Source organism: Fusarium pseudograminearum, chromosome 4, assembly GCF_000303195.2.
Source record: "Fusarium pseudograminearum CS3096 chromosome 4, whole genome shotgun sequence".
In the NCBI taxonomy this organism is placed as follows: Eukaryota; Fungi; Ascomycota; class Sordariomycetes; order Hypocreales; family Nectriaceae; genus Fusarium; species Fusarium pseudograminearum.
The window spans coordinates 3,721,944-3,745,309 of record NC_031954.1 but is presented as its reverse complement, the minus strand read 5'-3'; the positions used below and the strand labels follow the sequence as shown (position 1 = coordinate 3,745,309).

Below are 23,366 nucleotides of genomic sequence, written 5' to 3'. Positions count from 1 at the left end.
TGCCTCATTCTTGTATTTATCTCGTAATTCATACTTATGTGCGTATAGTCTCACAAGATATGCTTCTATGGCATAATTCGTTTGTAAGACCGGTTTACTGCTGGTCCTTGAACCAAGCCTGAAGCTTGGCCAGCGCGCGGCCTCGATGAGAGATCTTGTTCTTCTCTGTCTTTACCATTTCGGCGAATCTGTAAGGGTCAGCGGAGGACTGCATCCATTGTTGAGTTTTACTTACGTCTGACCTTCGTACTCAAAGACGGCATCCCATCCGAAAGCAGGTGGTCCTCGGGCAGGCACAATCTTGCCCTGCAAAAACAGTCAGCGTAGTCGTGGTAGCAAAACCTGAAGGTATCATACGGGACATCGACCCTGGAAAATGATGACCTTCTCGCCGGGTCCAGCACAGTAACCAAAAGTGCAGACGGCTTCAGCAGACTTGTCAGTGTAAGCAGCCAGCAGGTTGTTCAAGCCCTCGTGACCGATTGAAGTCATGAACCACTTGCTTTTTGGCCATTAGCATTTTGAATTTTCACACGGCGACTTTAGCTTACATGTAGACACCGGGAAGGCCTTTGAGAGCGTTGTAGCAAAGAGCTGTATCTTCAACCAGGACTGGGCCTTTCACCTGTACATTAGTTATTAGCCAAATATTCATTCTTTTTTTCGAGTGACTGTAGAATAGACATATCCATACCAACTCGGCTGCCCTGCGGCACTTTGACTCTGTGACCTCCTCAAGCGTGCCCTGCATCTCCTCGAGATCTATGGGCTGGCTGAGAACCTCGATCTCAGGCTCAAGGATGGCCTTGACCTCGGTCAACTTGTTGGCGTTGCCGGTGATGAAGTTGACTTTGTGCACCGCCATTTTGAAGTAGGTACTGAGTAGTCTAGAATCGGAGGTGAGTAATGTAATAAATTTCGCTCAAGAGAAAAGGCACGATAGTAAGTCAAAAAGAAATAGCGATAGAAGCTGAAAGTCACCAAGCCGATCAATGGGCCACACCCCACTGTGACAAAATATGCACTTGTCCGGTATGAACCTCCTTAAACGATTCATGTCAATTCATAACGTGAGTAGCCTGCCCTAGGCTTGTATCAAAAAAATCTATTTTCACCAACCAACCCATCCATGTCGTAACCATAGTTCAGGCCTTAAACCCCTGGAGTGAATTTATTCTCCCCTCAAAGTTTGCCTTTGGAAGAACTTTGTTACTCGCTGTTGTCCTTCTTCCATTGATCGAGCCAAGCAACTATGCGATCAACATTTGTGTCCATCTCATCAGAATTGTTGCTTGTTAACTCGATGACAATCTGTTGGTCAAATGCCTCATGTGCCTCTTGGAGGAGCACCTCCATGATTTCAGAGTCAAGGTTCTCTTGAAGCTTTGATTCAGGGTAGTTTCTATAGGCAAAAAAACAGTGATTAGCTAGAGTTCGTTTCTTCTTTCTCAAGCCCGGGGAAAGAGCCTTATGATAACCGCGTACCTTGCTTTGAGACGGTCATAGAGCGTCGAAGAGTCAACTCGTAGAACCACGACTAGATCTATCCAGCTCTCGGGGAAAAGATCACATGCGTGCCAGTCAATGATGCATCCACCAGCCTTGACATCGTCCTCAATAGCATCAAGCAACTGTGATAATGTTAGTTTGTGTTTTTATTTCTCATGAAAGTGACTCATAAATCCTGAATCTGCTCGAAACAGAAAATGAGAAAATGACCTACCTTGTCTTCATCTACGATCCAGCTGTGGAACTCATCGCTGTATCCTTCATGGCACTCCTTGTCCTTCACAACCTGGTTGACTGAGAGGTGACGGAGGCCAGTTCGTTCAGCGAGACTCTCGCAATGAGTCGTCTTTCCGACACCGGGCGTGCCCGTGATGATGATATTAGGCGATTTTCGTTCGGCCATTTTGGTAGACTTTTGTTTTTGTCGTTTATTGATGCAGAGATTGACGGGCTGTATAATTTGGGTGTATTTCTGAATTGCTTGCAGCTACGCGGACTGTGCATGCGACTAAAGGGGCCAAAAGTCTCGATAGTTGCATCAGAGTCAACCTTTTTCAACGTCTTCAAACTATCACAATCACAAAATAGACACAGAACCAAGTGAACAAAATAACCTCGAATTCGCTTCGTACTCTCATCTCTCCAATACAGCCGTATCTCGTCTTAACAAAGATAGAGCTGAGCCCAAACGCCCTCATCGACTTGCGGAGAAGGGGGAGCCAAGGTCCCGCTCTATGTACATGATGATGCCTTCCAGATACAACGAGAATAACCTCAGATCTGTTTTTCAGTTACACTACACGCCGCCATTAGAAAATTCGACATCAAACACCCTGAAAATGCGGCCTCTATCCCTTATGTGCGTTCGAAATGCCTAAACCAGCTTCATTATCTCTTTACTGCTCTACTTCCACCTCATCAACACCCTCGAGCTCATGCTGATGACCGTTCTCGTATTCTTCACCATCTGTGTAGTCCAGCTTCTCCTGCTGTGCGATGGCTTGTGCCGAGACAATCTCGGCCAGCCTCTTTAGACGAGGAGTTTGGAGCCCTGTAAAGGTGTTAGTTTCATATTACACGGAAAGTGACTCGTTCAAGAAGCAACTTACAAGAGGGTGTGTAAGTCTCGAGCGCAGTAATGACTCGAGGCTCGGCGATCTCGTAAGGACCACTGTCGTCCATATCGACGGCTTGGAGGAGAAGAACGTCGCTCTTCTCAGTTACACGCGATGCAACTGCCTTCATGATCTCGCCGTTGATGGGCTGCTCGTAATCGGCAACCAGGTATTGGTTGAGCAGCTTCTGGATCTGGTTTGGTGAAAGCCTGTGATTGTCAGTACAAAGTATACAATAGGGATTATGAAGTACTTACATCCAGCAAATGTCCTGAATGATTTCTATGTCGTTCAGGGTGGCCTTCTTGAGTTGAAGAAGCTTGGTTGCTTGCTGTATACTTGTTAGCCCAGTTCTCAAAACACTTCTCGGGGTGGCTTACCATCAAATGCTCCAACTGGAGCGTGCCCTCGGGCATATCATGGCTCTTGCACCACTCCTCAATACGGGTGATGTTGTAGTTGATCTGAAGACCACGCTTCCAGGAGAGGAAGTTTCTTCGCATCAGCAGGTCGTTGAACGCTGTCACACCAACCAACTTGAGGAGCTCAGTGATGGTTTGCGTGATGATGGAGTCCTCCAAGTAGTAGGCCTTCATCGCGCGGAAGACGCTGTTAAGCAGGCTGAGCAGGTTGTCCATGCTGTAAGCGGGGGTCGAGTTCGACTGAAGAAGCTTGCCCAAGAATCGGCTGCTTTCGTTGGTAACGAAACCAGGGAGAGACTGGGACTCAATGATGGCAGGGATAATCATCTTCTGCAACTTCTTCTTCAACACCTTCATCCAAGTGTGGTAGATGTTAAATTCCAAGCTTTCAAGATCGTGCTTGACAATCTCCAAAAGTCGGTCGTACTCATAGTTGTCCGACTTCTGGGCCTCGTACCAGTCCTCAGCAAGGAACACGAAGGACAGCATCTCGTGCACGTTGGACAGCCAGAAGGCGCCAGGGTTGACGGCCTCATCGCCATCGTGCTGCATCACCTCCTGCTGGATGGACTGCATAACGTTGGCCAAGAAGCGCTCTGACTCCTTCACGAAACCGTTGTTCCACATCTCTGATGTGACCAAGTTGATAAGGTATGAAGGGAATAGCACTTCCTTGTCTGAGGGAGGTGGTGTAGTGCTGGGGGAGGGGATCTTGAGGTTTCGGATAAGTCCCATTGTCACCTCCTCGTTGAGGCCATCCTCATCTGCAAGAAGCGTCTCAAGCTCCATTTCGATATTATCGACACCAGGTAGGAAGGTCGAGCCAGAAAGGTTCTGACGATGGGCTGTGCCAGTAACAGCCATGGAAACCGGTCGAGGGTTGTAGGTGCCGCTGAAGCGGTCGAGCTCTCGTGGTTCTGCGCCCGCACTGCGACGCTTAGGTTTCTTGGACGCGACAAGGTTAATGAGGCCAGAAGGTACTGTGGCTCCAGGTGTTGTCCCGTTGGCAAGCTCTCCGTTGATGGGCGCATTCCTTCGAGCCAGCTCGAGGGCGTCTCTGAGAGACTCCAGCTCTTGTCTCAGACTCATGTTGTCCTTCTCGTGTTGAGTGCTTGACCTCTTCGCTGTCTCCAATTCTGTGTTGGTTAACCTGAGAGACTCTCGGAGCTCTCTCTCCTCCTCTTGCATCCTCTTGATATTGGCCGTTGACTCGTCGAAGGCGACTTGAAGCTTCTTCATCTCGTCCTCCATAGCTTGTAGTCGTGCGACGGCGATACCAGCCTGATTGGCTTCTGTCTGTAGCTCCTTTGTTCGTGCCTCGAGGTCGTTGTGTCTCTTCTTCCAGGACTTGATCTGTCCTTCGTAGTTCTCAACCTGTGAAGCAAGACCCTTGTTCCTTTCCTTCATAGAACCGAGGGACTGCGTCAGTTCAACGACCTTGTTTTCAAGCTTGTAAGAGATCTGCTTCAAGTCGCGAGCCTCTTCACGAATTGTCTTGTATTCCTTTCGAGCCTTTCTTCCGCGCCACAGGCTCTGAATAAGGACGACCTTCTTACGGTACTGCCTCCAAGATTTCAACTGCCTCCTTGATCGCCAAGAGCGCTGGATCTTGAGAGCAGCATTGCCAAGACGCTCCTCCAAGATAGTCTTTCGTCGCAGGTAACCCTTGGCAATTGATTCGAACAAGACCATATCCTTTCGGAACTGAAGATAGGACTTGCGCTGCTTAGATCCCCTCCACACACGCTGGATGGTGATAGCAGCCTTGACGGTGCGGAGCTCGTTGGCCGACTTCCTAGCCTTCCATGACCTGATTGCAGACTGTGTAAGGATAATGGCTTCACGAGCCTCGAGGTAACGTTGTCGGTAGTACTTGGCTCTGAGGTTCTTCTGGATCATGATAGCACAGTCGTTGAGTCTGGTCGTACGGAGGTTCTCCAAGAAAGCAAGCATACCAGCTCGGAAGAAAATCTTGGTGAGACCAAGCTGGTACTTGTCCAGACCCTTGCCGGTACTTGTTCCGAGAGCCTTCTTAAGGATAGCATCTGCCATCTCCCGAATCTCTGAAGTCCATCCATCAGACCTCACCAACATGTAGTAACGAAGAGCAAATTCTTCATATGTCCAGCGAGTAGGGTAACCAGCACAACTAATACGGACAGTCTCGAGGACACCACAAGCACGCAGCTGGCTGAGAACCATGGGTCCCTCGAACTTCCAAGCCTCCTTAGCCTCGTTGGGCTTGATACATCGGATGTAGTGGACATCAGTGTTGTTGATTGTGCTCATAAGCTCGATGAGCGATGATCGGAAAATACCTCCCAGTGTGGGCTTTCTGTTGACGGCCACGCCGATCTTCCTACCAGCAGCGGGCTTAACGGCGTTGGAGCTGGAAGAGGCGGCATCCTTCTCTCGAACAGCGGTTGCGGCGTCCAAGACAGTCTTGAGGAACTCGTTGCTTGAGGCGCGCAGGACAGCCATATGCTCATCAGGGACAGTATCTCGGTTCTTCTCGATGAAACCCTCGGACTCGTAGGTGACGTCAATGGCATAATGGCAGACAGTGAAGGCTGACTTTCCGAACCTGGGCTTCTTGTAAAACTTGGACTTGTCGGGAGTGAAGTTGTGATGGAGCTTGGTAACAAACTGCTCATCGGATCCCATGGGAAGTCGAGACTCCTCGTCGAGCAGAGAGAGGATACCTAGCTTGCCCTCGATCAGGTCAATACAGGGCTGGTTGTCGGAGAAGTCGATGAATGTCCAGTCAATCTGTTCCCGAAGGTATTCTTCCTGCTCCAGCTTGAAGACGTGCTGGTTGAACTCTTGCTGCAACTTCTCGTTGGCGTAGTTAATACAGAACTGTTCAAAGGAGTTCTTGGCGAAATGTTCGAAACCATAAATATCCAAAACACCGATGAACGATGTAACTCGGCTCAACACATCTTCAGAAGCCAGACTGGTGTTGATAATATCAACAAGCCAGTCGAACATACTCGAGTAAATAAATTTGGCGACGGAATCTCGGACGACAATAGCCTGGGCTTGACTCAGATTCGAGGTGATCTTTTCACCACGAGTAACGAGTTGCTTCTTGACAATCCATCTTGAGAACTCCTCGGCCTTAACACCAAGAATGTCACAAGCCTTCTCCAAAGAAGGTTCGTTAGGGGCCAATACACTGTCGTTGCGCGAGGCAGTGATCTTGACATTTCCAAGGTGCAGAAGACCGGCCAACAACTTGAAGATATCTGCCTGCTGCTCATTCGTCACACCAATGGTTGTAAGCGATTTCTGGGTTGCCTCGAATTCGGCCTTATCGTCTACACCATCAATTGTCGGGCAGTTTCCTTGGTTCAGGTATTCAAACTCCTCAATGGGCAGGAGACCAAGCTCCTCTCGCTGCTGGTCGGACGCACCAGCAATAAGCTGATAAAAGATATGGTAGTTACGCTCCTTGAGGGGCTGGAAGACCAATCGAGAACGTTCCAAAAGGTATGTTCTAATCTTTGCGCCGATAATATTCGTCTCCTCGTCGAACATGATCTCAATGTACTTTCCGAATCGTGAGGAATTATCGTTTCGAGTCGTCTTAGCGTTACCGAACGCTTCCATGATAGGGTTGGTCGCAAGGATCTGCTCTTCCGTCTCGCTCATAGACTCGGAACCTCGCTTTGATCGTCCACCAGGATTGTCGGGAGACTCTCTGGTAGCAAAGTATCGCATGATGTACTTGGCGCTGACAGTTTTACCAGCTCCAGACTCTCCAGAAACAACGACAGTCTGGTTCTTCTTGTCGCGAATCATGTCACTAGAGAATGTTAGTTGAGGAAGCTGGGCTATGAACGACCAATCTTACATGAAAGCCTCCTCAGCGATAGCAAACAAATGAGGCGCTTGCGTCGCTCGCTGTCTTCCAGCATAAACCTGAACCATGCCGGGGACATAGAGGGAATCGACTCGCGCAAACGGGTTTGTGGCAATAAGAACGATACCACTGTAAGTGTAAATCTCCTTTTGCAAGTATCGTAACCTAATTGCCTGTAGGACTGGAGGACGTCAGCATCAGCTGTACTGGCTTCGGGCAGGTCACGATTGAGCGAGGGACATACCAGCAGGTTCGTTAAGATGGGACAGATTTGTAAGATCGTCGCTGGCTTCGAGCATTGTTGGGTTCATCAAGGGCGGCAGAGACGGGTCGCTTCCGCTCTGGAGTGCCTCTGCAGACACCTCGATATTCTTGGTCTAACAGGGAGATACAGTCAGTATACATGTTGCAACGAGATGCCCGGTAGCACCAAAGGAAACCAATGCAAACTCACCTCGCCATTTTCGAGCTGGAAGGTTAGCTTGACCTTGGAGCCATCAACAGTCTTGTTGACGAGCTCTGAGGCCACCCAACCTTCAGCAGCGTCTGGCTGCCATGCCCTTGTGCCAACCTCGTAGGCGGATGCCATGATGGCGGTATTACCGAGCGCAAGGCCGGCGTATATTAAGATAAAAGATAAAGGCGACTATGTCGAAGCGGTATCGGCGTAATTGGTACCAAGGGGCTGAATGGCGGTGGGATGCATATATTCGCCAACAGCGGTGCAGAGAAACACGGCCTGCCGGAGAGGGATATAGTCGTTGGAAACGTATCTTCTGATAAACGTAAAGGGGCGTTAATCAATGCAAACAACCGGCACGCTCGTTGCAGTGTGCGGTCGAATGGCTGTTGGATGCTTTGCGCAAGTCGCTAGATGGATGAGCTTTTGGGTACGGTACACCGGTGCCCCGTAATCCAAGCCGCTGGAAGTATTTATTGGACGGGAGAGGACCCTGTAGTAGGTAGTCCAAAGCAAGGCAAGGGCGAGAGAAAAGAGGATTTCGTTCTTCTTCCCACACAACAGAGAGAGAAGACACAACACACAAAAAAGACTCGCCGACAAAGAGGTCGAGCAAGATTGGAAAGGGTAAGGCAAAAACGAGAGACCTTGAAGAAGTCAAAAGTTATGGATGCGGTGATGCCAGCACGCGTTTCTCCTGGATTTGATTCAAAAGGCCGGACGGATACTGCAGCCGCACGGGGCACGTTGGAGAACAGGGGGGCGGGGCACTGACTGTTAGGCCGATCGAGTACCTAGGGGTTCATTCACGCCTATTTTTTGCCAGTGCTTCACCGCATGAGGTACATTCATCCCTACGACAGCCTTCCAGCCTCAGTTTCTGGACACTCCTGGCCATCTTCGTAACGATTAGGGGCTCTCTACCTGGACGATCCCGCGAACCAATGAGAGGCCGACCCGTCCGCAACTTTGGCCTTGTCCTGGCTTGTTCGATCTGGGGGTGAGGCCAAGCGAGACCGACAAATCCTCTCGATTTTGAGTCGACACTGTGTTATGCTGACCGATTCAAGTTCAAGAGGATTCGAACAACTACCTTTGTCAATTTGGGGGATCCGCAACACAAAAACAAAGAAGCGTTTTGGGGGTCTGTTGGAGCTGACGTATAAAAAAGCACTTTGCCGCAGGCCCCCTTATTAATTGGCATTGGCGATCAAACACCTCCGAAATCTAAATCGCACTGTCTGATACAGCTTCACATCTGATATAGTTACAGTGTAGAGGAGCTCAAGCATAAATTCAGGTGAGTAAACCGGGTCTTTGCAGAACTAGTAGCAAAGTACTGTCAAGATAGTTTATATGCAACGAACATTGGTTGAGCAGCATAAAGAACACTGCAGCGGGTGTTACACGGCCTAAGAATCGCATTGTTGATATTGACCAGTCATCATATGTGAACCAATCTAGTGCACCAACAGCTAACTGGACCCATTACGGGGATGCAAGAAACAAATGGGCTCGAGTTCAGTCTAAGAACAGGTCACTGGTGAATGAGTATCTGTGTTGCCTTCCATACTGCGCTGTCTACTAAGGCTGTATCTACAGACAATTTCTCTAAACCCGAAACCAGTGCTCTTCCAGTCAAGTAGCAAGGCAACAAGGTAACAGGGCCCAAAGCTTGAAACACGCCACTAACACTGATTTGCAAGATTCCTCCTACAGAAAGGAGATGCCAATTCTAAAATACTGGGGAACGGTTGAACCCTAGCACGCCAAGTAGACGATTAATCGATCCCCACCACAACCCCCAAAACATATTACCAGCCTCGGGTCTATACATCAAAGGAGAGTTGGTTTCCAAGGCTCAAGAACTAGTTAACCGAGTACCAGCCTCCCAGATACAGCATCCGTGCCTGTACCTGGCTCGGCGAATTGTTCTCGCTAGGTACCACAACCTCTAGTCCGAGCCACCATCAATCGACTCCTGGGCAGCATTCCACAGTCACTTGTACCTAGGTATGCAAGATGCGGCTCATACATCCCCAACATTTGAGACAAGCCATGATTCGACGTCAAGGCAGTGTCCAGCTTACGCCAGCCACCAAACAGTGACCCTATCAATGCTTATCTTGCTCCCCGTGGGCGGGCCGAGAGACCGCAGCTTGATCTGTACTTCGAGAAGCCAACAAAGTGATATGGGTCGTCCGGGACCCTCCACCAATTCGCATCGGATTGGTCCCATTCCGGTATTCTAACTCAACTTGTGTTGAAGCTCAATTGTTTCTGTCCGTTGAATTCATCCATGCCATAATACTCCATACAGTGTTACCGACTAACTCAACCAGTAATTATTCAAATCACCAACCGCAAATTCCAGCCCCCTTTTGATCCTCGCTCAGGCATGGGTTTATGTACCTGACGATTCCATCTCTTCGCAGAACCTCCTCCAGCCACGATCGTCAAGGTCGTGCCATTGGATTGCGAACTGCATATATTTTCGTTCAATAGAGTGCAATGCATCAATGCGTAAAGTTTCTGGGGATTAGGGCCCGATAAAAAAAACGAACGGGCCGCCCCCTTTATTTCCTGTTCCTCCGTAGTCATGTTCTGTGTGTCGTTGGTCGCATCGCGTTTTTCTTCACCAGCTCAAAGGTAAGGGTTGAGCTTCATGGCCAGCAAATGGCCCATGCATTGTCACTTAGTACAAGATACGGGTCATGACGCGAGCTGTGTAAACTGTTAGTATTGCAATGCTGGATGTGTGTATGTTGGTTCGACTTACCGCTAAGACCTTCAAGGCTGTCGTAGATATCCTTGATTTGCTCATACTTGATGTTACTGATATCAGCCATCAGGTAGGCGTTGTCGCCTCTGCTGTCGGAAATCTGCTTGTCGACGTTGTGGTCTCCCAGAATTTCGTTGACCTTTCGGAGCACACCGGGGACGTTTCGGTGAATGAAGATGACCTGGTGCCAAAGTTAGTATGCTTATTTGACTCGTTTTCGATTTATTAAACTGACACGAGCGGTGTCGGGTTCGTCCGAAGTCAGCGAACGCAGCTGAACCTCGGGGATGTTGACGCTGCCCAGAGTGATACCCTGGTTAATGTAACGCACCAAAGCCTCGCTGACTATGTGGGTGTTAGTGGTGAATTGCATATGACGTCTCGTATTTTGACTTACCCTCGATACCGATAGCACGCTGGGCCTCCTCGGTGCTACCACCGATGTGGGGAGTCAGAATAAGGTTCTTCAAGCTTCGGAGGTCCTCGCCCCAGACGTTGAGGTCGTTGGTGAAGTAGTCACCGTTGGCGGCAGGCTCGGAGGGGAACACATCAAGAGCAGCACCAGCGACCTTGCCGGAGCGGCTGGCCTTGATGAGAGCGGCAATATCGACGACGCTACCACGGCTGGCGTTGATAAGGTAAGAACCAGTCTTCATCTGCTCGAACTCAGCGGTGGAGATCATGTTGCGAGTCTCGGGGAGATCGGGGACGTGGAGGGTGACGAAGTCGGCCTCGCCCAGAAGCTTCTCAAGAGTAGGGACCTGGCTGGCGGTACCAAGAGCCATCAGGGTAACAACATCGTAGTAGATAACGTTCATGCCCATAGCCTCAGCGAGAACAGACAGCTGAGAACCAATGTGACCGTAGCCGACAATTCCCAGAGTCTTACCTCGAATCTCCCAGCACTTGGAGCTGACCTTGTTCCAGGTACCGCGGTGCATCTCGTTGGATCGGTCGCCGAGCTGACGGGCAAGGGTGATGATCTCGGCAATGACAAGCTCAGCGACACTGCGCGAGTTGGCGAAGGGGGAGTTGAAGACGGCGATACCATTCTTGGCGGCAAACTCGAGGTCGACCTGGTTGGTACCAATACAGAAGCAGCCGATGACGAGGAGGTTTGTGGCCTCACGGAGGACCTTCTCGGTGAGCTTTGTCTTGGATCGGATACCAATGACTTGGACGTCGCTGTTGGTAATAACTTGTTAGCATATGTGGTGGGGTATGTAGCCCATGAACGAGGGGCATTCGTGAGGTCAACGATGGAGGGGCACCGTTTCGTAGAGAAAAAAAGTCGAACGATGGCGGGGTATTTCGCAAACATACCGAATCTTCTCAATGAGCTGGTCCTCAGGAAGAGAGGTCTTGAGGGCCTCGACCTGGTAGCCCTGGGCCTTCAGGATTTCTTGTCCAGTGACGTTGACATTCTCGAGAAGTAGAATCTTGATGTCCTTGGTGTTGAAGGGCTTGAGGTTCTTGGGCGCGCCACGGTTAGGGATGGCAGCGCTGAGGCTGGGGGGAGACTGGAAAGAAGCGAGCGGTGAAGTGGCCGCGTTTTGGTCCCAGCTGTGAGAGACCTCGCGGTGAGAGCCAGTAGCGAGGCCACCGGCGATGTTTTGAGGAGCAGGCGCCATGATGAAATGTGGTGATGTTCGGTCGGTGTGGTGTTGGAGTAAGGTGGAGGGGTAGTAAACAGCGGGGTGATCGATGCAATTGGAGAGCTTATAAGTCCTTTAAAGATGAATGGACGATATGATAAAGAATATGATGCTATCTATTCAAAGATAGGTGATTATAGTATGTTCAATGGTGGTTGGTGTGTAAAAATACGGGAAATAGGCTTGAGAGTTTTGGAGGGGGAGTCGAATGGTTTTATGATGCGATCGAAATCTACAAAGAGCCTACTACTAGAGTTACTTAAGCTAGGCATGATGAGATGACTCCATGGTCCACAGCACGTCCATCGAAAGCTGACACTCCGCGACGAGCCGAATCCAGCGCAAGAAGCTGCATGCTCAGGCTCAATAGAGGCCTCTACCGACTTCCGGGACCTGAGTCATCCATAGTCGATGCCATTGCCGCCGAATCAGAGGGCATCTACAGGTTAATATGGAATCAGGGTACCCTTGCGGCTCCGCCATGTTTGGTGAAGCTACCTTGCCTTACCATCTTTTTAGCCAAAGAGTAAAACTTTTACGTACCGTAGTCCGCTCTCGGCTGTCAATAGCACGGATCTCAATCATTCGAGCATTAGAAATAGCAACCCGGCGAATTAATCACAGCAAAACCCGCATATAACCAGTAGTCAAGCTCGGCGTCTTGGACGACCTTGCCGCTAACAAAACTATTCCAGCCCTGAAAAGGGACCACTTTAAAAAAAAGTTGCGACAATGGTTGTTTACTCATTTGGCCCTTGACCGAGACCGGCAATGCCACCATGCCGTCACACAATGGCGTCAATTTCTGTGTGTACCGGCGGCCGGTCGCTGGGTTTTTGTGTTATACCGTTTCTAGCAGTCCCGCTGGCGGCGTCGCTCAAATCAATATGCGGCATGGTCGGAGCATATGCAGCTCGGCAGCGGGATGCAGCGGAGCTGAGCGGCGGTTGGATGGACTCTACTTTGAACCTGGACATTGCAGGTCTGTTACATCTTGTTGTTGAGACTATTGGCTTTGTATACATGAGACATGTTATCTCGGCACGAACTTGGGTAAGATTATTTCATAATTTAGTTTTCTGATTTAATGCAAAGGACAGGACATGTAGTTGCTCAACTTTGAATCTAATGGTGGTTATGTGGATATAGCCGAATAATCTTACCCTATACACATTGTCTTCAATTAAACCAATTATCAAAAGATTCAATCAGTATTCTAAAGTGGCTATATCGGGTTGCCTATTACATATGTCACTGACGTACTGAAACATCCCCGGATTTTGTCTGTACACACTGACGACGTGGCGGTGACTTGACACATGTCTTGCATGTTATTTTGGCTGTAGATTTCTCATTTCACCGCATTTCGCGGCTTGTAACCAACGACATCCTTCACATAAGCCACGAGTTTAAAATGTACACAACACACAACCAATCTACGTCTTCCAATGGTAATTAACATCGTTCAAGTACCGTGGCAACGGTGACAATTGCATTACGACAGAATTTCATTCTCTATATATTATGCACCTTGAATCCCCTTGCACCCTTGTAAGAAATTATCCGTCAGTCACTACCTTACATCCATGCCAGGAATCAAATCAACGTAGTTGTAGCAGAAAACAGCAAAGACAACGAACCCCAAAAACGAAGTTAGAGAAAAAGGCTGCAAAAAAAGGAGGGCAACATAATATCGCGGGCCGACTTCTGCCCTCTGGCTGTGTCTATCAATAAAGGTTTCCAGTCCCAGAGCTTGCTGCAAAACCAAAGATCTGGTCTGTGCAAACGATGCCTATCAAATGACGATGCTACCTTTGTGTTTTGAAAAACGGCACCGGCTGATTCGCCGACCTGCTTCGACCGCTTCCCGTTTCTGTAGCCTTTTTCTTCCCGTCGTTCACCGCCTCTCCTTTTTTTCCGAGGAAGGCTGGTGGCTCAGATAAAATCCTCAAACCCGATAAAAGCCAATCATGTCATGAGAGTGTAAATATGCGTTGCGTCGCGCTCTATCGCTTCGCTCAGCTCTGTTTGCACTCGGCAGCTTCCTGCTTAGGCTTGCCGGACTCATCCTATGAAATAGCGTTAGTTTCGTTTTCAATTCCAATTGGAGAGGGATGCATACATCGTCGTCAGACTCCTCCTCGTCATCGTTCTCCTCGCTCAAGTCATCCTCATCCTCATCGTCGTCATCGTCAAAGTCGGCACCGTCGAGCTCATCGTCAGAGATCTCCTCGAAAGCGAGAGCCTCGCCAGTGAACCAGTCGATGGCACGGGGAATGAGCTTCTCCTTGATGTCCTCACCGAGCTGGTAGTCGAGCTCGAGACGCTCCTCGATGTCGGACTCGGCGTCCTCGTCATCGTCATCGGTAGGAGCCTTGGGTGGTGAGAAGAAGTTGAAGAAAGACTCAGTAGGCACGGTCTTCTTGACAATTCGGGTTTGCTTAGTGTCTGAATTCCAAGTTAGTCATCGGGCCACAGAGAAACAAAGAGAAAACATCTTCAAGTCATCACGTACTCTTGTTTCGCTGCTTCTTGCTCTCGACACGGACGGTCAAGTCCTTACCAGGAGACCAGTCAATCTTGTCGCCCTCGGCGTGGTCATAGATGAAGTCGCCACCGTAACCGCTCTCGTTCTGGTAGTAGTATGTCTTGGTGATGGTGGTGTTGCTGAAGAAGTCGTTGGGAGCGAACTCGAAGATGAGGCGGAAACCGGGCTTGTCAAGATACTCCATGCGGATGTCAATGAGGTGCTTAAGAGCAGCCTCGTCACGGTCAGTGATCATCTCGGCGAGAGAAATCTGGTTCTTCATGGCAGAAAGCCAGAACTCGGGGATACCAGAAACATTGTCGGGAACATCGGACTTTGTCTCAGACTTGGTGGCGGCATCATCCTCATCGACCTCCTCATCATCCTCCTCGCCGGCCTTGATCTCGTCCTCAGTAGGCTCGGACTTTCCGTTGATGATGGCGGAACGCTTCTCGTAGAGAGGAGAGAACTTGGCAAAGTACTTCTTCTCAAGCTGGAGAACCTCCTCTTGGAACTCGGCCTCGAGCTTGGAGTGGTCCTTCTGGATACCCTTGAGACCAGCGACACGTCGGCGGACAGGGGCGGGAAGGGACTCGATGTAGCCCGAAGATTGGCCCACGAGGGAGCCGAGGCGACCCTGAATCATCTGGATAAGCTTGGGGTTTTGGGCGAAAACAGAGGCCGCGGCGGCACGGTCCAGATCCTCTACAGCGGGGTTAGAGCGTGGTTCCAAGGGCAATGGATTGATTCATGACCGGTCTTTTATAAAAAAGAACCAAATCGAAATACATACCCTCCTTGATGCTAGCGACACCGGGCTGCTGAGCGTGAGAAGAAATAGGAGCGGCGGTTGCGGGAGTGTTCTGAGGCGTACTGATCGAAGGTGGGGTAGTTAGCATCGTGGATCGTGAAGCGGCGGGCATTGCAATCAAAGATCAAGATGTCGAAAGGTGAAGAAATGACTTACGGAGCCACGGCGTCCTGAGCACGCTTTCCACGGATGGGCTCGGCCATATTGTCTGTTATGAAAAGAATGCGTAGAGGCGCTTGGAATAGACGTCTTTGGGGGGGGAAAGAGGTGAGGTTGAGAGGAGAGGGATGAAAGGAAGTTGAGAAAGCAGCAGTGGCCGTTGACGTTTGCTAAATTCTGGTGGGGGGCGATAAGTTGAAAAAAATTCGGGCACTGGGCCTGGGCTTGTAACCACCTTAGCAGCCAGAGCAACAGCAACAACAACACTCGCTCGTTCGCTCGCTCTGACTTTTGAACTTGTTGGGCCGCCCACCAAGCACCAAGCTCAACTGGTCGATCGCCTAAAAAAAACCTAGACTGTGTGAGAGGATCCTCTGATGCCTTAGTAGCTTGGAGTGTGGAGGCGCTGTGGGAGAGCGGAGAAGTGAGACAACAGAAAGGGAGTGGAGGAACCAGCCACAGAAGCACAGTGCATCTCCGAGTGAGTTTACACACAACCACACAAGTGGATGGGAGAGATCTATTGCCTTTGTGCGTGTGTTTCTAGGCTGCTGCATCGAAAGATTGGACTGGCCTACTGACCAGACAAAAAGAGACAAAAAACTACTGAGCTGGTTTATACCTTTACATTGCATAGTCTATTTTTGACACCCCGAAACTCAAAGGTCAAACTTCCCGATCTCCCCCCCAGTCTAGTATGTGCATTTGTGGCACTGCCATGCGTGATTCTCTCCGAGTAGCCCATTCGCAGTGCACAGAAGCACTCGCCACACTCTAGATGGATTCCAGAACACAACACTACTGGACCCCCTTGTCATGCATATTCCTCGTCGGGCCATGCCATGCCATGCTCCATTGTACAGCAGTCCAAGCCAAACCAAGATACTGACTGTACACTGTAGCCCCTGGAATTTTTGGATTGTTAGCCCTTTCACTTCAGTCGTCAAGGTTCTGGAATGATGGCGCCTCTTGGTAACCAGAACAAAAAACCAAGTCCTTGATTGCTGCACGTCTTTGTTTTGTTGACTGGAGATACCCGACCTTGCCCGAGGAGAAACTCGGGACTGATACAGTAGCTAGGTGCCTAAAAGATTGGCTCATAATCTCGGGGAACTGCGTTACATTGAAAGAGCATGAATCAAGCGTGGTTAAACCCATAAATCTGTACTATGCAGCTACTACTGATGATTTGCGTGTTGTTGCGTGAGGTAGCAGTCCAGAGGTAGGTACTGTATGTATACCTCTGTACCCAGCCAACAACCATGGGCAAAAGGTCATTGATCCAACACCCGAGACTTGACACAACAGGCAGGACCCTCTCGGCTCGGATGGAAGGGTTGAAGATAAAGCATATCCAACAACTCAACTCAACTCAACTCATCGTATCTTACTCGATGTGATGAAATGCGGCTCGCACGCACTGTGATGGGACCCTGCACGATTGGCTGCAGCTTCATGGTTGACCGATACCAACAAAGTCAAGGGATGCGTCACGAATCGCGCCCTTGTATCGTCCGAGTGGGCAGGTTATGCAGCTCCTTATTCGCCCCAGCAGCTTTGTCTGTTGACAACAAAAGATAAATAAATAAAAATTGTGGTTGGCAACCCCATAGTCCACTCCAGTCCCCCATCTAACTAAGAAGTAGTATCCGTAGTAGACGGGACTGACTTGTTGACCGACCAGCAAGGACATCTAATAGGAGCTTCTGATCATGAAGTAATTTAGTGCACCCCAATTAGACATGCTAACTGAATGACAGCTCTCCAAACTCCATTTTCCATAAACTATAGCAAAGTTCACTAACAATATCATACCACGCCTTGTCTCTTATCCTCGAGTCAAAGTCAAGTGGCTCTTATCACAGCCTTGCCTTGGTACCTGATTAGATAGGCAGGTACAGGCCAATGACCGCTGCCGGGACTAGCTCGGTATACCGGTATGGGTTCCGTCTCCAGCTTTGGCCAGGGCACGAGTGCTCAGCCAACGACGTAATCGGGGCGCGACTTACAACTTGCATGCAAAATTCTATCCAAACTTGAGAATTTTTGTGTATCATGCCAAACATCTTTTCTTGAATTAATTGATGGATGAAGACGGTCGTCGAAGCCCGGATACGGGCCAGGATCACGGTCATCATGACCGCCGTGGTCATCGCGGATCCAATTCCAATCCCAATGGCAATGGCAATGCGCGCCGTTCGCTCTATCGCATGAGCTCTAACCAGAGCAGATCGAGCATTTTCGAAGATGTGGAAATGGCGCACGAAGAGGTAATGATGAGCCATGTGCTTGGATAGATGCGCATTACACCCGTCAGTCAATGCTAACTAATATTCTCAATCAGCTTTTCTCTGGACCTGTCGCCGAAAGTCTTCCCACCAGTGTATCAGCGTTCTCTCACCGACGACCTCGCGCCGATTCGACCGCCAGCTTTACATACTTTGATGACGAGAACCAAGGTTTCCCAGACGATGACGATGCCGAGAGTGTTGCCGTACAAAGCATTGCTGGCGACTACATCCGAAGAAGCGTCTCGGATATTGGAGACTTGGAATTTGGGGTGGACGATACCGAAGAATTCGACGAATCCCCGGAACGCGACTACCGCATCTCCGAAGACGATTATGTTCTGCGCCGACACTCCTCAGTATACTCTCGTCATTCGGTGAATGCACATCTTTTGCGACGGGATAGTACGGCTACTCATGGTAGTTTCCGCCGCCACGGACGCACCAGCCAAAAGGTTTACCTGGCCAACGAGGATCTCACAATCGTCATCGCAGGTTTTAAAACCAGCAAAATCGGATCCGCGATATACACCTCGCTGTGTATCCTGACTTGCGGTCTCGCCTACCTTCTATTCCGATGGCTGCCTCGGTGGTATGTTGGCCTTTTGGGACAAGCAACAGCTCTGGGGGATTGTGAATGGGTTGTCATTGAAAATCAGTGGGGAGAGCTCATCACCATGCCTGTTCGCTCTGAGCTCTATGGTAGACCGCTATCATCAATCTTTGGCTTGCCCGAAAAGCTCTACTCTGATGCACTAGATGAGGACGTTGACCCGATTGTTGACGACCTTCGCACTCTGGACTATCGCTACATTCGACTATGCTTTCATCCGCTCAAGGACAAGTTTATGCTCTTCAGTGGTTGGAAGGATCCTAACTGGACCGATGTAGGACTTACACGTGTTGGACTGGACACCGATGAGAAGGGTGTTCGTGAAGTTGTCTTTGGCAGCAACCTCATCGATATCGAGCAAAAGTCGACCGGACAGCTCTTAGTGGACGAGGTTCTCCACCCTTTCTACGTTTTTCAGATTGCCAGTCTGTTCCTCTGGTCAATGGACAGCTACTACTATTATGCAGTGGCTATTTTCCTCATGTCTGTTGGCAGTATTGCTGCCACGCTTATCGAAACCCGGTCTACTATGAAGCGATTGCGCGAGATCTCACGATTCGAATGCGATGTACGAGTACTTCGAAACGGCTTCTGGCGTTTCATCAGCTCAAGTGATCTGGTTCCTGGAGATGTTTACGAACTCAGCGACCCCAGTTTGACTCAATTGCCTAGCGATAGTCTTTTACTCACTGGCGACTGTATTGTGAACGAAAGCATGCTCACCGGCGAGTCGGTTCCTGTTTCGAAGTTGCCAGCAACGGATGAAACTCTGCGCACAATGGACTTGGCTGCGTCATCCGTAACTCCTGAGACTGCCCGGCATTTCCTGTTCTGTGGTACCAAAATCATCCGCGCCCGAAGGCCCCAGGAGGACCAAGGGGACGATGCCGTTGCGCTCGCCCTCGTTGTCCGGACTGGTTTTAATACCACAAAAGGTTCTCTGGTACGATCAATGCTGTTCCCTAAGCCATCTGGGTTTAAGTTCTACCGCGATTCGTTCCGTTACATCAGTGTCATGGCTATCGTTGCTGCTATTGGTTTCCTCGCTTCGTTGGTAAATTTCGTCAGACTCGGCCTTGCATGGCACCTCATCATTGTTCGAGCCCTTGATCTCATCACCATTGTTGTGCCTCCCGCTTTGCCTGCCACGCTGACCATCGGAACCAACTTTGCTCTGAACCGGTTGAAGAAGAAGCAGATCTTCTGTATCAGCCCACAGCGAGTCAATGTTGGTGGAAAGATTGACATCATGTGTTTCGACAAGACAGGAACTTTGACAGAAGAAGGACTAGACGTTCTTGGTGTCCGTGTTGTTGACCGTGACTCCAACAAGTTCGGCGAGATTGTTACCGAACCCCAGATGTTGTTGGCCGAAGCTACACGACAGAACGCACAGGATACCTATCGGGCCGCACTGCACACTATGGCCACCTGCCACTCTCTTCGATCTGTTGACGATGAGCTGGTTGGCGACCCGCTGGACCTCAAGATGTTCGAGTTCACTCGCTGGACATATGAAGAGGGAAAGCAAAACACTTCTGAGGAAGACGAAGAACAAGGCGGTCTGGCGCCGTCTATTGCGCGACCCCCTAACGTAAGAAATGTTGGCGATACCTATTTTGAGAACAAAACTGACACTCCGATAGGGTACCATTGAGCTTGGTGTACAGAAAACATTTGAGTTTGTTTCCAATCTTCGACGCGCTAGTGTAATAGTTCGTCCTTTCAACCAAAAGAGTGGCGATATCTTTGTCAAGGGAGCCCCTGAGGCAATGAAGGAAATCTGTCGCCCCGAAAGCTGTAAGTGTCTCTGCCAAAGAATGTCTTGAAATCCGACTAATCCGACTTTTCCAGTCCCTGAGGATTATGATGAGTTATTGTCATGGTATACTCATAAGGGTTATCGTGTCATTGGTGTTGCTAGCCGTCATCTCAAGAAGCTTAGCTGGGTCAAGGCTCAGAAGATGACCCGAGCTGAAGTTGAGAGTGACCTCGATTTTGTTGGTTTCATCGTTTTTGAGAACAAGCTCAAGCCCACAACTGCAGCTGTTTTGGAAGAACTCTTGGCTTCCAACATCGGCGCAGTCATGGTGACGGGTGACAATATCTTGACAGCCATTAGTGTCGCACGAGAATGTGGTCTTATGGATCGAAAGGCACATTGCTTCGTCCCACGATTCATTGAAGGTATGTGTCTAGTTATCTTTTCTTTACGGGAGTGTACTAACTGAGAAAAAGGCGATTTCCGCGACGCGGAAGCCAGGATTGAATGGGAGAGTATCGACAATAGCCTGTATCATCTCAACGAAAGGACCTTGCTAGTAAGCTCTTTTTGCCTCACCATAAATTTGATTAGATCACGACTAACGCCCACTAGCCTTTACCACCACCTCCAGAGGCTGATGCTTCGCTGCCATTCGATATTGCCAACCTTCGTAACTACACCCTGGCTGTTAGTGGTGATGTTTTCCGATGGATGGTTGATTATGGTTCGCCACAAGCACTTCAACGGGTCAGTATTTATACGCCAATTGTATATGCCAGTCGCTAACCGATATTCAGATGCTCATCAACGGCAAAGTGTTTGCCAGAATGTCTCCTGACGAGAAGCATGAGTTGGTCGAGAAGTTGCAGAGCATTGACTACACATGTGGTTTCTGCGGTGATGGTGCAAACGATTGTGGTGCTCTCAAGGCCGCAGACGTCGGAATTTCTCTGTCTGAAGCAGAGGCTTCTGTAGCAGCTCCCTTCACTTCTCGGGTTTTCGATATTCGTTGCGTATTGGAAGTTATCAAGTAAGTTGGAACAAGCTTAAAACCCGGACCGAACTAACCACTTATCAGGGAGGGTCGAGCTGCTTTGACAACAAGTTTCAGTTGCTTCAAGTACATGAGTCTGTACTCGGCAATCCAGTTCACATCGGTCACGTTTCTTTATGCCCGAGCGTCTAACCTGGGAGACTTTCAGTTCCTTTTCATTGACCTTGCTCTCATTCTCCCTATTGCCATCTTCATGGGCTGGGCTGGGCCGGCGCCTAGACTTTGCCGCAAGCGCCCGACCGCAGACTTGGTGTCACGCAAGGTCCTTACGCCTCTCTTGGGATTCATGCTTATCTGCATTGGTTTCCAGGCTGTGACTTATATCACTGTCAAGGAGCAGTCTTGGTACATCCCTCCAGTGGTGCATAAGGACGAGCCTAGCATCGAAAACTCGCAAAACACCGCTCTCTTCCTGTTCTCTTGCTTCGAATACATCTTGTCAGGTATCATCCTGAACGCAGGACGCCCGTTCCGACAAAAAACCACGCAGAACTGTAAGTTGCCAACTTCATCCGGACTGATTAGCGAAACTAACATTCTTCTAGGGCCTTTCGCGGCGACAATCTTCATCGCACTCTTGATCACTGTTTACATGATTTTGACACCTGCGAAGTGGGTTACAGATCTAATGCAGTTGACAGAGATGAGCTGGGACTATGAGCTATTCTTAGTTGCGTTGGGTGCTGCCTATTTTATTGTTGCTTGGGCATTTGAGCACTTCCTTGCCCTGAAGCTGGCTCGGCTTATTGGGTCAATCCAGCAATCCGTGACAGGGAAGGGCAAGAAGCGGAAGGAGTACAAGGTGATCGCGGAGGCATCTCGGATCTAAAATTTGAACAATGTATGTTGCATAGCCATGGGAGTGAGCTAAGGCTTGCTTACGGACACATCGAAGGGGTTGGGATTACTAGAATAGAATGGTCATTCATAACCGCCAGGTTGCATGAGCTTTTTGAAACGGATTAAAAGCATGATGAAAGTTGGATAATACGTCGACGCACAAGATTGAACTTGAAATACTTTCCCCTTGCACCCTTGCCGAACTAGTGAGATTGTAGCCGTGGTACGCCATGTCACTCATATTTGGATCTTATGAATATAGCCAAAAGCCAGAGATTTTCAGAGTACGTTTAAGCAGTGTTCCTTCATATGCCGCAATCTGTCTTGAGGTTTTCGCTACTATTGTGGGCTTTTCCGCCTCATAACACTGGCAACCTGCAAAGAAGAATCCAGCTACGACATAATCTCGAGGATATAGTTCAAATACATGAGCATCGATCGCATAGGGGGCGCTATTCCCGGTGCCACGCAACGAGCGTTATCGAGGCGTGGTGATGAATAACCGAGATATCAGTGTCCGATCGTACCCAGAAAACATGAAGGTCACAATAGTACCCGCAATTGGAGATTTTGTATCAATTCTAGAGCCTCTTTTGCTCTATATACACCGCATCTAATCCACGTATCCTTTGATTTCGGCGACTGATGCCTTCCCTGTTGTAACTATTGCGGAAAAAAGAAGTAATCGTTGATGGTATTCGTTTAGTGGTCCCAAGGGTGCTTGAGGCCGAGGAGAACGGCACCTGGAGGATGTTAGCCATTGCGACTCGGGTAACCAATTTTTGGCATGACGGCTTGTATATGACATACCATCCTTCTTCGCCCGGTACATGAGCTACATCATAACCCGTTAGCAATTCGTCCATGTTGATCATAAGTTTCGCTTTGATGTCCCATATCCAAGCTCAAGCTTGTCGTCCGTGGGGGTGACTCACGAAGAACCACATGCCAGCGCCTAGAGCTGTCGCGGTGAATCGGTAGATACGGGGGACATGAGCCACGGGGGGCTTGGGAGGGCCGTTAAAGCTGTGGTGACCGTGACCAGCCATGATGAAGTTGTTGGAAATGTCGCTCGGTAGTTCGGACTGCAGACAGTGACGGTGTTAGCAGATATTGAACGTCGGATTAAGATTGATGCCGGCGGTAGAGCGAGATTGACGTACGGAGAGACCGAATTGGGAGCCGTGGACGAGGCGACAAGAGTGGTGATGATACGGCAATCGTCAGTCTTGATGGAGTCGTGAACCGAGCCAATTCGGCGATTGATTTGCTTAGGTAAGGGTAGCTTGTGATTGGATGGACCCGTTATATCGCTCGATCAGTTTTGGTGCATGGATATGCTTGTAGAGCATTTAATGTTATAAAGAAGCCTTGTGTGCATCATCGGTGGGGTTCCGTTCCCGTTGGAGCTTAACCAGACCCCGACACAGTCCAGACCTGACCAGATCTTAGTTAAGATACCACCTGGCATTCGTTCACCAAGAGTTTGGAAACAGCATAC

At 49.5% G+C, this 23,366-nt stretch overlaps 8 protein-coding genes across 8 annotated transcripts, besides 2 other annotated features; 2 read left to right on the top strand and 6 right to left on the bottom strand.

The window, feature by feature from the left end:
- Positions 1-94: 94 nt before the first annotated feature.
- On the bottom strand, positions 95-865 carry FPSE_09435 (uncharacterized protein; the record flags this gene model as incomplete). Its single annotated transcript, XM_009262552.1, has 5 exons — positions 95-188; positions 236-306; positions 358-502; positions 552-625; positions 695-865. 5 exons carry the CDS (start codon positions 863-865, stop codon positions 95-97), a joined length of 555 nt encoding a protein of 184 aa, XP_009260827.1.
- Positions 866-1,209: 344 nt separating this feature from the next.
- FPSE_09434 (uncharacterized protein) lies at positions 1,210-1,912 on the bottom strand (the record flags this gene model as incomplete). The annotated part of the gene is made up of 3 exons (XM_009262551.1): positions 1,210-1,402; positions 1,486-1,631; positions 1,724-1,912. The coding sequence occupies 3 exons, from the start codon at positions 1,910-1,912 to the stop codon at positions 1,210-1,212; spliced, it is 528 nt and encodes a 175-aa protein (XP_009260826.1).
- Positions 1,913-2,405: 493 nt separating this feature from the next.
- FPSE_09433 (uncharacterized protein) lies at positions 2,406-7,500 on the bottom strand (the record flags this gene model as incomplete). The annotated part of the gene is made up of 7 exons (XM_009262550.1): positions 2,406-2,560; positions 2,619-2,833; positions 2,882-2,955; positions 3,005-6,854; positions 6,903-7,092; positions 7,156-7,288; positions 7,366-7,500. The coding sequence occupies 7 exons, from the start codon at positions 7,498-7,500 to the stop codon at positions 2,406-2,408; spliced, it is 4,752 nt and encodes a 1,583-aa protein (XP_009260825.1).
- Positions 7,501-10,066: 2,566 nt separating this feature from the next.
- Positions 10,067-11,784, bottom strand: FPSE_09432 (uncharacterized protein; the record flags this gene model as incomplete). Its single annotated transcript, XM_009262549.1, has 5 exons — positions 10,067-10,095; positions 10,151-10,334; positions 10,389-10,498; positions 10,551-11,338; positions 11,477-11,784. 5 exons carry the CDS (start codon positions 11,782-11,784, stop codon positions 10,067-10,069), a joined length of 1,419 nt encoding a protein of 472 aa, XP_009260824.1.
- Positions 11,785-12,600: 816 nt separating this feature from the next.
- FPSE_09431 (uncharacterized protein) lies at positions 12,601-12,965 on the top strand (the record flags this gene model as incomplete). The annotated part of the gene is made up of 2 exons (XM_009262548.1): positions 12,601-12,861; positions 12,918-12,965. 2 exons carry the CDS (start codon positions 12,601-12,603, stop codon positions 12,963-12,965), a joined length of 309 nt encoding a protein of 102 aa, XP_009260823.1.
- An 861-nt stretch (positions 12,966-13,826) lies between these two features.
- On the bottom strand, positions 13,827-15,349 carry FPSE_09430 (uncharacterized protein; the record flags this gene model as incomplete). Its single annotated transcript, XM_009262547.1, has 5 exons — positions 13,827-13,877; positions 13,931-14,256; positions 14,324-15,040; positions 15,129-15,208; positions 15,303-15,349. The coding sequence occupies 5 exons, from the start codon at positions 15,347-15,349 to the stop codon at positions 13,827-13,829; spliced, it is 1,221 nt and encodes a 406-aa protein (XP_009260822.1).
- Positions 13,930-14,029: a microsatellite.
- Positions 15,350-16,663: 1,314 nt separating the features above from the next.
- Positions 16,664-16,685: a microsatellite.
- A 704-nt stretch (positions 16,686-17,389) lies between these two features.
- Positions 17,390-21,854, top strand: FPSE_09429 (uncharacterized protein; the record flags this gene model as incomplete). The annotated part of the gene is made up of 9 exons (XM_009262546.1): positions 17,390-17,575; positions 17,650-19,800; positions 19,853-20,006; positions 20,061-20,393; positions 20,445-20,527; positions 20,584-20,718; positions 20,769-21,001; positions 21,050-21,519; positions 21,571-21,854. The coding sequence occupies 9 exons, from the start codon at positions 17,390-17,392 to the stop codon at positions 21,852-21,854; spliced, it is 4,029 nt and encodes a 1,342-aa protein (XP_009260821.1).
- A 713-nt stretch (positions 21,855-22,567) lies between these two features.
- On the bottom strand, positions 22,568-22,914 carry FPSE_09428 (uncharacterized protein; the record flags this gene model as incomplete). Its single annotated transcript, XM_009262545.1, has 3 exons — positions 22,568-22,608; positions 22,676-22,700; positions 22,801-22,914. 3 exons carry the CDS (start codon positions 22,912-22,914, stop codon positions 22,568-22,570), a joined length of 180 nt encoding a protein of 59 aa, XP_009260820.1.
- Positions 22,915-23,366: the final 452 nt, after the last annotated feature.